Source organism: Dermacentor andersoni, chromosome 9, assembly GCF_023375885.2.
Source record: "Dermacentor andersoni chromosome 9, qqDerAnde1_hic_scaffold, whole genome shotgun sequence".
Taxonomy (NCBI): domain Eukaryota; kingdom Metazoa; phylum Arthropoda; class Arachnida; order Ixodida; family Ixodidae; genus Dermacentor; species Dermacentor andersoni.
In genome coordinates, this window is record NC_092822.1 from 110,360,374 (window position 1) to 110,378,492 (window position 18,119).

At 46.5% G+C, this 18,119-nt stretch overlaps 1 protein-coding gene across 2 annotated transcripts in view; it reads left to right on the top strand.

Annotated features, from left to right (window-relative positions):
* 140up (RPII140-upstream gene protein) overlaps positions 1-13,996 on the top strand; it is a 44,801-nt gene extending 30,805 nt beyond the window's left edge. For both annotated transcript variants that reach the window (XM_055069377.2, XM_050176383.3), the window contains exons 6-7: positions 2,506-2,607; positions 13,857-13,996. In XM_055069377.2, coding sequence (XP_054925352.2) covers positions 2,506-2,607; positions 13,857-13,914 — 160 coding nt within the window. In that variant the 3' untranslated portion in view covers positions 13,915-13,996. The remainder of the gene's footprint in view (positions 1-2,505; positions 2,608-13,856) is intronic.
* Positions 13,997-18,119: the final 4,123 nt, after the last annotated feature.

Genomic DNA, 18,119 nt, shown 5'->3' on the forward strand with positions numbered 1-18,119 from the left:
GCATAATATATAAAAAAAGGAAAAATTATATATAAAAAAAATCATGCCTTTGCTGTTACTGGTCCAAAGCATTACAAACCACTAAACTATGCTTTAATCATCCAAACATCATTAAAGTCTTGAGCATGCCATCTTCATAGTCCTGTTGGTTCGTCTGATGCATTTCAGTGATCCACGAGATTGCACGGATAATTCAATGGGATCAGCAGGCTATTTGCTTATTCATGTAATCAGCTTCAATGGTTTCTGCATAAATTTTTCTGAGTACATATATGTTCAGGTCTTTGGGGGAAAAGATAGAGCAGTACTCTTTAAGGTAGAAAATTGGGCTAATTGGAACTTAAACATCCAAGACATTCTAGTGCTTAGGAGATACTTCGGATTAAGACAGAAAAGATGATGGGACAGCAAGGATAGAAAAGTTCAAGACTACTGTACATTGTTGGTTAGTATGTACGATACTGTAAAGCCCTATAATTTCGCAGCCTCGCTTGTTCACGAAGCGGCGAATTTGGGCGCAGTTGTGGCTGCTAAACATCATGATTTTGGGTTTCAGCCATACTGCTCACTTAAGCCACAAAAGCTCTTTGCATTGTTTTTTCACCATTTCTTCCTTTTCAAAATAGTGCGGTTTGTTTAAACTTCTAAGTCATTCGCAAGTGCTCTTCAGGCATAATTTCTAATGCATCACTTGTCCAATGGATGGATTGGCTTTCTAGCATGAAATAAACTGGCATGCTTGCATGCATAATCAAGTCAAGATTTTTTATTGTGATAGCAATTATATGGGTACTTCAGGCACATTTCTGCCATCACCATGGTGTTCCGTGTAAAGTCCAAGGGCTATAACATCATTGCCACGTGGCATATGCCGTGTGTGCAAGGGAAAGCATGCAAGGATGGGCTGACGATGGTGGCTCACTCATATGCGCAAGGGAGGAAAGCGGGGACGAAGCGTGGCAGGTTCCGTCGAGTGCATGCTGTCGGAGGAGGGGAGGAGGGCATTCTACTCTGGTGGCACCTGCTTACGGCGCGGCCGTGTGTGTTCTGTCTTGAAAGGAATGTGCGAAGGGGGCAGAGTCCGCCATGCACTGTGTTTTAGCCGTTGTTAGCTTTGAAGCGAGAGGCAGCACAAAGGTCAATTCGCTCGCTGCTGCTGCCGAGCTTCCTCACCCCAGTGTTCTGACAGTGAGTTTCCACGGTTATCTAGTGAGATGTGTTCATGCTTGCTTGCGTGTGCGTGACACCACGCTTTGCTAATTCAGTTAGTAAGCGAATGTTTATATGCTCATACGGCCAATAAAACTACTATCCTTACTTCGTATAGCTGTCTACTAATTTGCTCTCGCAGTTGATGCTTCGCCTTTTGAGCAAAGCTGTGACTTTCTTTTACAACATGCACAAAGTAGTGTTGCATGTTGTTTCTTTTCCACACATAGCTGTTTTCTGGTACAGTGTAAGCTTGCATGGCCAAGTAAATCAAGTGTGCCATTTTCTTGGCGGGGTAAAGAAAGCAGGACCAGCTGGCAAAGTAAATGTTTAGTTTCAGTGTAGTGTTCACATTTGTTTTCTGAAAATTTTGTGTAGCCTTAAAATTTCACGATATTTTGAACCATGAAATTTGTGGAAATTAAGGGTTCGCAAAAAAAAAAAACACGGCTTTAAAGTATTGGGGGAAACACGTAATCAGTGTTGTTATGGAAGTCATGCCTCACTCGTTTCATTGTACATTGCTGGGCCAGGCAGGTGCCAAGTTAGCAGAGCTTGGCTCCGTGAAACCCCTAGATGTTTTGACAGAAAAAAGAGTACTGCATTTTAATAGATCACTCATAGGAAAAAGATTTTACCTGTATTAGTAAATTACTCTTCTACAAGACCAAAAAATGCACTTTTACCATGAGAAAGCCCTTGGGAAGTTGGAGCAGACGCAACAGCAAATGGAGGGCGATGCCATCTCGAAGTACCCGCTCTAGCTTTCGGGGATTTCATGGATTTTTACTGCATCTAATCCGGCCTACCTAATTGTTTATCCGTAATATAGGCTACATACACTGCGTTCTAGAGTAGCGTTCTAAATCTGTCAGCACAACAACTAGACAAAAGTCGAACAGGAAGAGATGACCAGTGCCTTTGATCATCTCCTTTTTCGTCTCTGCCTAGCTGTTGTGCCGACAGATCACGAATATATTCAGAGTCGCCCAGTTCTTGCTACTTGAGCCAAATATTGGACATGGCAAGTTTTGGGAACTTACTGATCCAACGCGGCCCAAATACAAAAAAAAAAAAAAAAAAACCTTGAAATCCGTGACGTCGCACTGACATGTCAGAGCTAGTGTTCCACTGTGAAGTTAAAGAAATATAACATTGCCCTTCATTTACTCTTCTAATAACATGCTGTATTATTGTGAAATTAACAAAAATAGAATTTTTTAAAAATGCTTAATCAATCTAAACTTATTTTGTATTTCTCTTTGCTGTTATTTTAACTTATTTTTGTTTTTACAGGCTTGTATCGGGTGCTACGCTGAGTGTGGCAACCAAGGCGATGGGGATAACAGTGCCGGAGTTTCGGTACTGGCAGCACGACTACTGGATGAAGGAGTACAGGTAGGACCGGTAGAGGCATATTTGGTGGCATCAGTATAATAACCTTTTGGGTGCCACTTGTCCTTCCGCAGTGCAACAGTTCTGATTTCTCTCTAATTAACACGTTAGCAGGCTTTAAACTCAAGTGGCATTTATTGGTGAAATGTCGTGGTTTTGTTTAAATTTTAAATTTGAAAATTTAAGCAAGAGTTATGACTTGTGCTGGTTAAAGATCTTAGTAAGGATAATTGGTGCTCCTCAGGCCACATCCCTTTGTTGTCTCATCATTGTCTCTTGAAGACATTGAAGTTCTTTAACGAAATTCTTCAGTTGCTAATGTCGTCCAAAGCTCCTGAATGTCTGTGTTGTTCAGAAACGTGCAAGCTTTGTGCCACTATGCTCTGCCGGAAAATTAGACACAAGCAACACTTGATAAGTTTTGTCGCATCACGTGTTGTATGAAAACAAGAACTTATCACATAATTTTAGTTTAACCAACTTCTGAGCTAATGGTGCGATAGTATATGGATGTTTCATGCTCACAAATTATCTTGGTCACTGCTGGGAATCTGCATCGGTGGCTGACAGGCACACTTGGGCATAGTGACTTACTTAAAGGCACAACACAGAACAATAAGCATCGCTTCTCGGGCTGACAGGAATGGCAAAAAGTATCTTCCTGATGAAAAATGCAAACAAAAGATAATGGCTATCTTTTGTCATAGTTGAATAGTAATTATTCTTTTCTTTCGACGTTTTCATATGTTATAGCAGTGTAGCAGTAAAGTTCAGGATGTAGATAGATGAAAGTATGACCTTGAAGCTGCCCAATTAAGTTTTGAGATTTCATGCAACTTTCAGGGTGAGAGTTTTGTGCAAGTGTTATTATTATGTGACAACGTTGTGCTACAGTGCGGTTCTATATTGACAGACTGTTCATCACAAGCTGCATCTTTATGGCCTGTCACACCATACGTACTGGCCTTGTTCCTACACTTGTATACTTTTGTCAATAATAGTGAAACAAGACACATCTCGAGAAAGCGAAAACTTGTATTGGTGAGCAGTGGACGAACAAAGGAATCTGCGGCCAGCAGCTAGCATTTCGACAAAGGGACCTTTATTGGCTATCTGTGGCCATCTGGTTATCTGGAAAGCACCTTTTGATGATCTTGCTAAAACGTTAGCATGCATGCTGCCTATTGTAAAAAACACATTCATTGCTGACATAGATATCACCATCATTTTAGTCCTCATGCAATCCTTCTTTGCACATGAACTTAGCATTCCTGAATACCATCTCTAAGCATTTTTCTATATTTGTACAAATATAGCAAGCGCGTCCCTTCTGCTGGCATTCTTCCCTGATTACTATATAAATGCTATAAAACTTTTCATATTACCTCTCAAAAGTCAACATGTTAGAGGGCAACACTAGTAATTTTTTTTTCCCATCAGGTCTGAGAAGTGGTTGCTTTAGATTCCTCCACAACTCCTGTAAGGTGGTTCAGGTCACGTAAGAATGCTGAAATAAGTTTAAATAAATATTTTTTAGAATATTGGAGCCTCATAGTATTTCGATTGCAATGCCACCTTATGGTCTTGTTTTCGGCGCAACTACATAACATTTATACTTTAGACAAACTACAAAATCACGCAGTCCTCATATGTAGCCCTCACACTGTAAGTGCGAACTGTTGCTGAGACTTACTCATTGGCATACTTCATTTCAATGAAGCATAATCCGCCTCTTTCATTTTCCTGTGCTGCCCTCTGTCGCATGCCGCTGAAAACGTTTTGGAAGGGTCCAAAGGCTTTCGCCGGTTGATTTGTGTACTGGCGCCTACGTTGAGTGCGCGTCGGTTGTGCGTTTCATGGATCGCGAATAATTATTAATGGCTTCTTCGGCACAGCAGCTCGTTCCTGAAGCCATGTAGCACTCAATGACTACTGGGTGAGCAGGCCTGAGTGTGCTGTTCTGCAAACAGTGCGGCCGATAAAGTCACGCTGAGTTCTGTTTGGCGGCACGGCTGCCTTGGAATTTGTCACTGATTTCTGCACTCGGACATCACTTTTTGTATTCTTTTTACACATTATTTAGACGTTTTGCATATTCAAAAAGTCTTCGAGCGCAGCCTTCTGCGTCGGATTTATTAAAGCGGTGCACTTGTTTACATCGACATCTACAGCTGCAGGTCGTTGTTATCGTCAAATATAGTGGAAAAGGTCGATCGCTTATATGAAATACAGTCGAACCCGACTATATCGAACCCGTTTACATCGAATTATTCTATATATCGAACAATTTCTGGTCACGGTATAGTTACAATGAGTATATATAGCAAAAATTACGCTTACATCGAACAAATATTGCAGTGACTCCCGATATATCGAACGTCAAGCGGCGGAAAGTGCCCCCAGAAGTTGGCTTTCCCACGCGGTAGCGGGGAAACCCGGCGGCGCGGCTCTATCCAACCGCTCTCCCTACCGTGACCGCGCTGCCTCGGGCTGTTCGGGCGAGCCGTCGACACTCCCCCTGTCGCGCATAGTGGAGTCTATTAGGCCACATCCTCCCTCTTTCTCTATCATCTTTCACTTCCCATTCCCTCTCCCCTGACGACGCTTCGCCGTGCTCCCTCACGGGTTGCAGAATCAAGAGTCCTTCCTTTCTTTAGATCACTATCTATCGACACTCCCCAGCAAAAAATGATCCTGGCCCGCCTCAGCGCTCGCTCAGACAGCCAATCAGAGGCTATTGTGCTGTCTTCGTGCAAGATGGCGAAAGTGCGAGTTGTTTGGCTGCTTTTCTGGTTTATCGTGTTTGCGCCTTGTGGGCCGTCTCCCGCAGTGTTGCCGTGATGAAGCGGCAGAATTCGCCTTTCGTAGTGGAGCTCGAAATCATAAATTGCGTCGAACGCGATGAGAAGTTGGATGTTCCCGCAGCGTGCAAGATTCCGCGGAGCACTCTCGGCACGATAAGGGCTAAAGTGGCCAGACTCGCAACCCGGTGCCCATGGCGCCCGACGCGTACGCACGGCCGCGTACGAGGGGTTCTTCATACGTTCCGGTTTCCGCGTGCTCGGTGATGACTGTAAATTTTAATGAATGCGACGAAGCCGCTGCCGGTGTTGCCGAAGTTTGGAGCGAGCTGTCAAAATTTCCGGGACATCCGAATCAACGGTGGACGAGTTTGTGAGTGCAGATGATGGTGTCGCGACCACGGGAGAGCCCGGAAAAGAAGACTACATCGCCGACATCGTACCGAGCACAAATGAAAGTAGGCACATTGAGGAAAGCAACTACTGTCCTTTGCCCACATCCTCCGAAGTGATTGGTGCACTCGCATTAGTCCGGTGCTTCTGCGCGAATGCGGAAGGTTGCGGCCTCAGCTGCTCAGACTCCTTAGACAACGTGGGGAAGTGCGTGCATCGCAGGCAGCGAAATTGCCCAAGCAGAAGAAAATGCAGGACTAATTTGTGCGAAACTACGCTAGTTTCTTCAATAAAGTGATTTTATAAATGGTATGTGCTTTTATGACATCCAATTATTTAGCAGGCTTATATCGAATTATGCTCTGTATCGAACTGATAGGCGTTTTTTTGCGAGTTCGATATAGCCGGGTTTGACTGTAGTGCCAAAATGTAGCAAAACATGCATATCTGCGCATATATGTGCCATGTTGTTACACCCTGAGACGAGTCAATATGAGCGGCCGAACCACTTAAACAACGGCAACTGTGATCCAGATACATATATTACGGGCTGTTAATTAACTCATTCTCGCGTTTCTTTAACTCCATCATACAGTTTTAGCGTGCCATAGAGCATTATTAGAAAAAACTGTGCTCGCATAAGTGCTCATTTGTAGGCCATGTTGTTCTCTCACGAAAACGCGCGGATGCCATCGCTCACATGGTGTTAGTATAAATGAGCGAGGCGGTTTTTTATGCTGCTGTATACCGAATACACCGTCTCTTGTTTGCCGCTTGATGCAGAGGTAAACAGTGCATCTCTGAAATTTAGAAATGTGTCCGCAAAGCAACACGTACAGGCTCACCCATATATGTAGCGAATGCGGCCGACAGCCTACAGGCACGGCGACCTACCTGTCGGCACAGCGCTGTGTGGCCGCTTACCCCTTATTTTGTACGCGCCGTGCGAAGTGAAGTGTAGCTGATTTCAAATCGCTAAGGCCAGAATTGAACTATAAAAGCAGTTTCGTTCGATCTAACTGCTTACATTTCAGTTCAGGTCCGCTGGTAGCGGGTGCATGAACTCGACGGCGCCAGGTTAACCTTCGCTGAACAGGATCGACATTGACTCAAACTTCGTGGGCACGGCTTGAGAGGGTTAAAGCTTGTGCATTTCAACTTGGTAGGCGTGCCTGACTCATTTTGAGCACAATTAATTATATATGCAAGTGAAGACACTGTCACTATTGTGTTGTCGGTTCGACGGCCGATCGCGCGGGGTTTGGTCGAATGATGGTCGGCACGCTGATTTTGCCGGTGCCTTCGACAAGAAAGCCTGTTGCAGTACAACTCGCGCTCGTCGGTTGCGTCGTTGTCGACCTGGTATGATAAAAAGGTTTCAATGATGCACAATAGTCGCTCAATCGTTGGAGTGAGCGTCTTGTCGGTCTCGTATCGACCCAGTGTTGCCGGGCCTTACGAGTACGTGCAGTCAGGAACGCGCTGCCACCATCAGCAAGTGAGGACAACTCTGCAAAAACACTTCGTCAGCAACGTGATGTACTTAAGTGTCATCCAAGTGTAACGCACAGGTTTCTCGTTAAATTAGCGAACCATTCATGAAAGGCGGCAACTACCTGGCTCACGGTGCAGTCCGGACAACTCGGGTGGTGCCCTGGCTGCTTTCTCTTTTAAAGTGGAGTTGCAGTCTTACGCTACGCACGTTTTCGGCACGGCACTGACATCGAGCTACCAGTAGAGTTTCAACGCGGTGCACGGCACGAGTGTTTGCAGCAGCGCCAACCGAGCGCTTCTTTTTTTTCTGGGGGACTTCCCTGCGCGCGGCCACGCGCGACCCTTTCAAAACGTTTTGCGACTAATCCGCTAGGGCAGTGCGCATGCGCCGTCGCGCCATGAAAGAGGCGGATTGTTGTTTGATAAAGCTCAACATTTGTGTGTTTGTTTTATTGCAACAATAGCAATTATACAGACACTCCAGGCACATTTATTCCGTCGACGTGAGGTTCCGTGTAAAGTCCAAGGGCGATAATATTGTCGCCACCCGCCATATGCTTTATGTGCGAGTGAAAGTGTGCGAGGGTAAGCCGGTGAACGCGGATGAACCTCACCTTTACAAGCGAGGAAGGAGGGGTGGAAGCGCGCCCTCATCTGTCCCGTGCGAGGCACGGGAGTGAGGCCAGGGAGGGGGGGGGGGTGTTCATTTCCAGCGGCAGCTGCTTATGGCGCGGCTGTGTGGACGCCGTATCTTGAAAGCGATCTACGACGTGGCCAAAGTGTGCGCCCGCGTGGGCCTCATCTTCAGAGCGATCTGTGATGTTTGCAGGGTGCGCGTAGTGCCGGTAGCGTCATGTGCGCTGTGATTTTGACGTTTCATTGGCATTGAAGCGAGAGATGCCCGAAGGTCAATTTGTTCACTGCTGCTGCCGTGATTCCTCACTCCAGCATTTTGACAGCGAGTTTCTGCAGTCATCGAGCGTGATGTGTTCATGTTTACCTGTGCGCATGTGACCCAGTGCTTGTTAATTTAGTTAGTAAGCCAATGTTTACAAGTTTATATGGCCAATAAATCTACTATCCTTACTTCGTATAGCTATCTACAAATTTGCTATCGCAATCAGTGCTTTGCCTTTCGGGCGAAACTGTGACTATTTTACTGAGATTGAGGCTTGCCTAAAAGCAATACAAAGCAGTTAGTGAAATATAGTGCTTATGATTTCAAGGAGAGACAATTCAGTATGCTTCATAAGCAAATTTATTATGAGTTTTAGCAAGTGAACATAGCTATAATACTCGGTGACAGACAAAAAATGCAGTGGCCAGTGTCTCTCAAAGGAAGCACATGTACATGCACTTCTCTCCATACTGTGTTCAGTCCTGCCACTCCTTGCAAGTATCTGTGCCTCTAATTTTGCCTTCCTGAGTTGCTAATATTTTCACCATGCTAGGAAGCCATTTTGTTTGCAAAGTGTGATTGCGCACTCATAGGATAGGATCGGCATAACTTTAATAAAGTGCCGGCAAACAACGGTTTAACGCGTCGTGCCGCTGGCCAAGCGTCGACCCGGGGCTATACCCTACTCTGCACTAGCCCAGTTGGGCCCGTTTGTAGGGGGTCATGAGGCTTGTGCTTTTCGAGCGCACCCCGGGCCTGCTGGACGGCCCATAGTTGCGAGTCCTTGTCTGCAGACTGCAGTGCACCTTGAAGTTCGGGCGGGTAAGTCCTGGAGGTAGCTGCCGTCGGGAACCTGGCACAGTCCCACACGATGTGCCATTGGTCCGCCGGACCCGCTGCACAAACACCGCACAGCCCACTCTGGGTGAAGCACGTGCGCCATTGCGGGGGCGAGGAGTGACGCGGTCTGTATTTGCCTTAGGATTACGGCCTCCTCCCGATTGAGTGCCGGTAACACTTGGTTACCTCGGCGTAACTAGTCAATCTGTCCTTGGTTTCGAACCACCACATAGAACGGTCACTCTCGAGGGCACGGAAAGTAAGTGCTCGCGCCGCTGAATGGGCCGTCTCGTTGTGGTTCGGTGAGGATGCACACTCGCCGGCGTGCGCCGGGAACCACTTGATACGGACGGTGCTGCCGCGGTCTTGAAGTTGGAGCTTGCTGATGATCGCGGCCACCGCCGCGCATATTCGCCCCTTGGAAAAGTTGCGCACGGCACTCCTCGAGTCGCTGAGCACGGTGCGACACTCTGCCTCGGTTATCGCCAGAGCGATAGCAACCTCCTCAGCGTCTGTGGCGTTCGTGCACCGCACGCTCGCTGCTGTTGTCTTGGTGCCGGTAGCCACCGAACGACCACTGCCGCGAAGCCTTCCCACTTGTATTCCGCGGCGTCCACGTACCGGGCGTGCGGGTCTTGGGCGTGTTGTTCGGTGAGGGCCATGGCCCGCGCCTGCCGCCGTTCTTGGTTGTACTCTGGGTGCATGTTCTTCGGGATGGGGTCCACGTAAATGTGGGCCCGCGCCTCATCTGTGATCTCGCACGGTTGCCGGCTGGGAGCTTGGGGGTTGTAACCCAGGGACGTCAGTATACTGCGGCCCGTCTTGGTGGTAGAGAGGCGCTCGAATTGCGCGGTGAGCTGCACCTCGGCTATTTCTTTTAGGGTGTTATGGACGCTGAGCTGCGAGAGCCGAGCCGTACTCGTGGTCTCCATTAAACCCAGCGCCGTCTTGTAAGCCCGTCTGATCAGCGTGTTGATCTTGGTCCTGTCAGTGACGTGCCAGTTGAAGTAGGCCGCAACATAGGCGATGTGACTGATCACGAACGACAGGACAAGGCGCACGAGACTGTCTTCACGCATGCCTGCCCGTCGTGTAGAGACTCGATGTATGAGCCAGATGGCGTGCATTGCCTTGGTGGTAAGCTTGTTGATGGTCTCGTCGTTGCGGCCGCTCTTGTTGAGCAGCAGGCCCAGGACCCTGATCTTCGGAACTTCGGGGATGCGTTGCTCCAATGCAGTCACAATCTTGATGTGATCACACTGCCGAAGGGGAGCGCGCTTCCGTCCTGTTCGAAGCGGTGTGAGGTCGAACAGCTCAGATTTGGCGGGCGAGCACATTAGGCCTGTGCCGTCAAGGTGCTGCTCAATGGCGGTAACCGCCGCTAGCAGCTGTTGCTCGATGCTGGTGTCGGTGCCGCCGGCCGCCCACAGGGTAATGTCGTCGGCGTAGGTTGTATGCCAGATGCCGGTCCCCGCTACTGCCCTCGCTACCCCGATCATGACGAGGTTAAAGAGCAATGGCCAGATGACCGAACCCTGTGGAGTACCCGTACTGCCGAGGTTGTGTTCGGGGAGCTTGAGGTCTCCGGCGTGCAGTTTCACCGTGCGGTTGGTCAAGAAGTCTTGAATATAATTGTAGCTCGTTACCCCCATGTTGAGTCTTGATACTTGTGCTAATATGGCTGAGTGTTTGACTTTGTCGAATGCACTTTGTAAATCGAGACCCAGAATTACTTTGCTGTCTTGTGTCTTGTTGCCGATGATTTCTTGTTTGAGTTGTAACATGGCATCTTGTGTGCCGAGTCTGCGCTGGAAGCTGATCATCGTGTCAGGATAGCGGCTTTCCTTCTCTAGTTATTCCTGCCACCGGTTGGCGACCACGTGCTCCAGCACCTTGCCCACGCAGGAGGTCAGCGAGATGGGGCGCAGGTTGCCGATGTCCAGTGGTTTGCCCGGTTTCGGAATCAGGATTGTTCTTGCCGTTTTCCACTGTCGGGGGAGCTTGCCCGAATGCCAGCATTCATTGAAGTAATGGGTTAGGGCCTCTATCGAAGCGTCGTCCAGGTTGCGTAGCATCTTGTTTGTAACGAGATCTGGGCCGGCTGCTGAGCGGGTGTTGAGCTCGTGCAGCGCTATCCGTACCTCTGATAAGGTAATGTCTCGGTTGAGCCACGCATTGGGCAGCCCCCCGTACGGCGGGTGGGTTTCCGTTGACGTGTCTGGCAGATACTTGGCTTCCAGGCTCCTGATAACCGCGTCTTTTCCTTGTTATTGTGTGATAGTGTGCATGAGGCGGGCCAGACGGTCGCGCTGGTATGAGTTGGTCTTTGTTTCATCTAGGAGATGCCGAAATAGATTCCATTTACAACTGTGATGCAGTTCCCTGTCAGCTCGGTTGCAGATTTCGTTCCACTGTTGATGGCACAGGAGCATGCAATGTTGTTCAATGGCCCTGTTTAAGTCAGCCACCTTCTTCGTCAATTTTCGTTTCAGCCGGTGCTGCTTCCAACGCGCCTGTATCGAACGTTTGGCCTCTATCAGATGGGCCAGGTGGCTGTCCATGGTGATGACGTCCTCGTCTGTTTCTATGGTCTTTGTGGCTGAGCGCACTGCATCGTGGAGCTCCGCCGTCCAGCTTTCGATCCCTGTGATGTCTTGTGCTGTGGTGAGGTGCCCCTTACGGAATTCGTCCCAGTCCATCGACTTGTGTATAATAGTATTGCTCCGTAATTGGTTGGGTATCGTAATTTCGACGATGTAGTGGTCACTGCCCAGGTCGACGCCCGTGTTGTGCCATGTTACTTTGCCCGTGCGGTCATTTTTGATGAATGTAAGGTCTCGTGTGGTGTCTCGTGCTACGGAGTTGCCGATGCGGGTAGCATGCGCGGGGTCCGTGATTAGGACACAGTTGTGGTCCAGGATATCCCGTAATAAGTCCCGTCCCTTGGCCGTGTCCTTCACATAACCCTACGCTCGATGGGCGGCGTTGAAGTCCCCTCCGATCAGCAACGTGTTGTCTCTGGCTTGGGTGCTCGCTGTGTGTAGTAGGGTCTTGAATTTCTGTGTTTGTGGCTTGGGGTTACTGTAGATGTTGGCGATGAACAGGCTGCCTTTCCGTTGTTTGCTTGGGATGATTTCGGTGAAGGCATATTCCACCCGGCTGCGTCCGTGTTTGAGTTGGTGCTCGATGAACGTGAGCCCTTTGCGGACGAACGTGCAGACGCCCCGTCCCTCCGCTTGGCTAACGTGAGCGCGATACCCAGGGAGGGTGGGGGTCACCGTCGCCGTTTCTTGCAGCAGGATAATGTCGGGTTTCTTGTTTACTGTGGTAATATGTTGTTGCAGCACTGCTTTCTTGCTGTAACTGTGGCAGTTCCACTGGCAGACCGTAAGGCCCGGTAGCGATCCTATTGTGGATTGGGGTTGGGACATAGTTGGGTCGAGAGTGGGGCTTGTGTCTGTTCTTGGAGGTATGGGTGGTTAGCGAATTCCGCAGAAAAAATGGGGCTGCGCACTATGGGCTTGAGGGCGCGTTCAATGAATTCGAAACGCTCTTGTATGGTGCGGAAGGACGTGGTGATCAGTTTCTCCAGCCGTGCCAGTCGTTGGTCAGTCACGGCAGCCGTGCTGTTGTAGGTGTTGGCGAGCGCTTCAATTTTGGCTTCGAGCTGAGTTTCCAATTGGGTCAGGTCCTTGTAATGTCGTGATGAAGTGCGTGTTCATTGCGCACTCATGTCTGTAAGTGAATCTACTATGCTTTCCTTGGTGCAACATGCAAGTGTACTAAAATGGGCCATCAGCAAGAGGGCTGTGGGCAGGAATCAAAGTCACTGTCCTAATCGTCTTTAATATACATTAGACTTCCATTAATTCCACTCCAGTTAATTTGATTTTCAATTAAATCAATCCCGAATAAACGCCTTGGCTGGTGCCCATACATGTCTATGGGCCCAAGCTTTTGCTATTTTGATACTAACATTGGCCCTAGCCTGATAATTTACCAATCAGCACGCATTAGCCTCAACCCTGCATTGACCACCCTTTACTGGCACCGTCTGTCTTGGTTGAGCTGAAGGGACAGTGAATGCATGCACACATGTCATCTCTTGTAAAAAAATGCCAATGTTTTGTCTGCCCTAGGAAGATTTTTCCAATGGAAACCGTAGCTCAGAATGTCTAATTATGCTATTTGGCTGATTCTAATGTGTGCTTTCTTTTGTATTACCAGGAAAACTGGTCCGAAAGTTGTTTATGCGGTGCACTCAGATAGGAAACCAAAACCACTTTCTATGTGTTCATATGCTTTACAAGATAACACAGATCTATTGTGGCGAAGCTGACCTTCGAAGGCTGGCCACCATTTGCAACACATATTAGACACTTGCCTACATTTTTTGCTAAAACGTCGGGTGCATGTTAAATTTATACTTTGTTTAGGAGCTTTGCTGTCACTTCATGTTAGTTTCCTACTCTGGACACGTAGAAAGCAGGCATACATTTAGAATCAGGCAGGGGATTCTAACACTTTAGAAAGAAGTGGAATGCTAAAATCGGGCAAATACTGCCAAACAAATCAGGAGTGTGTTTTGTCATTTTTTCTGCATCCTGTTTAATTTAACCCGCTGGATAATTCAATCACTTTTGTCAGTCCTGTCAGGGTCGAATTAGCAGAAGTTGACTGTATCTCCTTGGAGCATTAGATGTACGATGCCTTCAGTGTTTTGTTTGCATTTTTTTGTCCTTTTGATCTAACAGTGGCCCTTAACCATGAGTTGTGAACAAGTTTATGTTAAAGATGTGTGAAAGGCTTATTTTTCAACTTTGCAGTGAAAAGAAGGCATTATGGCAGAAAGAACAAGCAGCGAAAGGCTCGAATGCATCATAAGGCCACTACAGAAAGCTTCAGACAGAAGACCTTGTATAGGTGTTTAGTTAAAATTGTGTATTAAAAGTTATTGTACCTATAAGTGTGCTTTTTCGTGTCATGTGAAGTGGCATGACAGAAATGTTGCTGAAACTGCATGGTCGTGATGTGTCGCAAGCAATCACCGTAACCTTGAGCCTGAGCATGATGCATAGTATAACTCTGCTTCACATACTAGCGGTATTGATGGGACTGCTATGTAGGCTGCCTTTCTGTCGACTTTGCTTTCCTTCAGAAAGGAAACAATACAGAGGCCATCAGATAAGCTACACAAATGCATCACTTTATTCAGTGAGGTGTTGGGTGCCACAGAACATCTTTTGTGCTTCTGGTGGGGTTGGTCGTCCCGCTTGCTCAGCTCTTAATGTTCCTCATGGAAAGATTGAATGCGTTCATGGCTGACCAAGCTATTTAAAGGGACTGTCACACTCCTCCTAACAGGTGAGTGCCTCATAGATGTTCTTCTGAAGCAACTTTCCGAAAATGTATTGCATCTGCCAAAAGCCATAGTAATGAAGTGGCTCTTCATGGCATTGATAATCAACTTATCGTTCCCATGAGTGCAGCATCAAGCTACACTTAGTAACACCCCGCCGTGCTGTGCAAACTTTGGATGGCCTACAGGTACTTTTCAGCGCAGCCGCAGTGGATATACCACAGTTGTCGATTGCAGGAGTGACAGAGAATACGACCACAAGGAAGTCAGGCTTCTGGCTAAAGCATGCTAGAAAGCCGATATGTGCGCCTTTTCCCCGAAAGGAAAGGACCCAGTTTCGCGCGGACATTGGTTTCATGCTTGCATGCTTTACTGTTCTTCGCATGTGAACACAGCATGCTTCCAGCAACAGTGGAACTTACCTGCTGAATGGTCCACACGGCAGCCTACTGATGATGCACAAGATGCCGCTGCCTGACACCAGTAGACACTGATCATATTTATTTATTTCACATACTGTCAATTCTTCATGGGATTATAACAGGAAGGGCAAGTACAAATGACAGTATTTGCAAAAAAAAAACAATATAAATACATTATATAATTAAGAGCGTGTTATTGCAGAAGTTTTCGCTTTGCTATTTACAAGCTATTTACATTGGACTGGAGCCAGAGCGCCAGGCCGACATTTTTCTCGCGCCAAGGGCACAGACCCACTTCGTCGTCGTTCTCACGGCGGCTCGTCTCTCGGGTATCTACCGATAATATCGTAATAATACGATTACGAGGCATGCGGTAGTGGGGAACTCCAGGTTAATTTTGACCACCTGGGGCTCCTTAACATGCACCCAATGCATGGTACATGGGCGTTTTTGCATTTCACCTCCATTGAAATGCATGCCCTTGGGCTTAGCATCGCAACGTCACTATGCCACCACGGCAGGTGATTAATTTTGACCGCCTGGGGTTCTTAACGTGCAACTAAATCCGAGTCGTCATCATCATCATCATCATAATCTTCATCATCTGCCTGGTTACAGGCAAAGGCCTCTCCCATACTTCTCCAACTACCCCGGTCATGTACTAATTGTAGCCATGTTGTCCCTGCAAACTTCTTAATCTCATTCACCCTCCTAACTTTCTGCCGCCCCCTGCTACGCTTCCCTTCCCTTGGAATCCAGTCCGTAACCCTTAATGGCCATCGGTTGTCTTCCCTCCTCATTGCATGTCCTGCCCATGCCCATTTCTTTTTCTTGATTTGAACTAAGATGTCATTAACTCGCGTTTATTCCCTCACCCAATCTGCTCTTTTCTTATCCCTTAACGTTACACTCATCATTCTTCTTTCCATAGCTTGTTGCGTGGTCCTCAATTTAAGTAGAACCCTTTTCATAAGCCTCCAGGTTTCTGCCCCGTGCATGAGTACTGGTAAGACACAGCTGTTATACACATTTCTCTTGAGGGATAATGGCAACCTGCTGTTCATGATCTGAAAATGTCTGCCAAATGCACCCCAGCCCATTCTTATTCTTCTGATCATTTCAGTCTCATGATCCGGATCCGTGGTCACTACCTGCCCTAAGTAGATGTATTCCCTTACCACTTCCAGTGCCTCGCTACCTATCGTAAACTGCTGTTCTCTTCCGAGATTGTTAAACATTACTTTAGTTTTCTGCAGATTAATTTTTTCACTCCGAGTACACGAGCGTTTTTCACATTTGGCCTACGTCAGATACAAATCTCTTCCTCAAAACATGAAACACTAGCAGTGAAAACAGCCCAAGAATGGAAAAAGAAAGAAAGAAAATGAAGTGGAAAATTCTAAACATACTTTTCAATATTGGAGACAGCAATTTACACGAAAACTGGCAACAATGCAGACCAGTTTGCCGAAGTGAAAAACTTCACAATTTTCCTACTGCCTAGGTGCTACTCCATGATGACACTTGCCAGCTTCCTGCTCCAGGCATCGCATCAACTCCCGAGCCGGAAGCACATTGAGCTCCTGTAGAACCTTCCGGAAGCTTCTGTGGCATTTGTAGAAGCTGAAAATGACTACAGAAGTGGCTGTCTCTATACAACAGTGCGTTGAATTCAGCTGAGCGCTGGTGAAAATTGAAGAATGTGCTGGTGGCGGCTCCACCAGGGCGAGTGCTCATTTGTTCTCACCGCAGAAAAGCTCACAGTGTGGACGAAACTTGTGCTTGTTCCACTCATCAGTCGAGCATAAATGGAAAATTCGGGCCCATATAGCTACCATGCCTTGAATATTCTGGATGGAGAAATGCCTTTATTTCTTGACAAAGCAAAATAGAATGTGGAATTGCAATTTTGCAAACCAAAATTTAAAAAAAAAAATCACTTTATATTTTAAATTTTATAGATACTGCAATCACCATGTGATTATTTCAGCAGGATGGTACAAGCATAATTAATACAGTGGTATGTGCAGCAAATGCGCAGGTTAATAAAACTGCTATTTGAATAAATACAAAGCATACAGGTTGGCCACACGTATTGTTACACCAAAGAAGTAAAACACTGTCACTGGAAACATGATAGAAAAGAAATTAATGTTGGTGCAGAGACAACGTTATTTTTTAGCTGGTTCCAATCCACTATTGTGCGCGGGAAGAACGAATACTTGCAACTTGCAAGAGTTGCTACGCAGGGAAAAAGGAGTTATAGTGAAATTATGTCCTAGCAGAGTAGCGTATCCGGACGAGAACGATACGATTTCCGTTATGTCAATCTTGTAATGCCCCTTTATTAGTTGATATAAGAATTTCAACCACAAAAAATGATTTCTTTGTGCCAGAGAAGAAAGATTAGACCTTTTTAAAAGCTCTAGCTGTAATAGAAGGTCCCGTTAATGTGTTTTAAATAAAATGCGTGGCTCTTCTTCGTGCCAGTGCTAGTTTGGAAATGTTAGTTTTTTGTAAAAGGGTCCCACATCACTGCAGCATAATACAATATGGGCAGCACAGCAGATTTGTCAGCCAAGAGGTGAACAGAAAGGGTGGAAAGCTTAAGTGCTCACCTGAGGAAAAGGAGTTTACGGGTAGTGCTTGAAGTTATATAATGAATATGAATATTCCACTTAAGGTTGCTAAAATCCACAGCCCTAAATACTCACAGTTACTAACTTCAGAGAGGAAAGTGTTAATATTGTAATCAAAGTGCAAAGGTTTCTTTGTATGTGTTATTCTCATGAAAACCGTTTTTTCGGCATTGATCACCATCTGCCATTCGTGACACCAAGAAGCAACCTTCTGAAGTGTGCACTATTCAGCAATAACTGATCTGGTTTGGTGTTAATTTCGGAGTAGAAAACACAATTGTTGGCAAAAAGTTTAATATGAACTGGAATATGTTGCACAATATCATTGATATATAGGAGAAACAAAAGTGGCCATAAGATTGATCCCTGGGGTACTCCGGAATACACCATACTGACGCCGACAAACTGTTACGAAAGGAAACAAAATGTTTTCTTTGGGTTAGGCATGCAGCGGTCCATTCAGTTAACTGATTATTTTTGAAAACATTACGCAATCTATAGAATAGCTTTTTGTGAGGAACTTTGTCAAGTGCCTTTGAAAAACCCATGACTATAGTGCCAATTCGTGTGCCATTGTTAATTAATGTTGTAAAACCGTGTTTATATTTGGTTCAAAAATTATGGCTATCAAGAAAATTTACCGTTTGATTCTGTATAATGTGTTTGAGT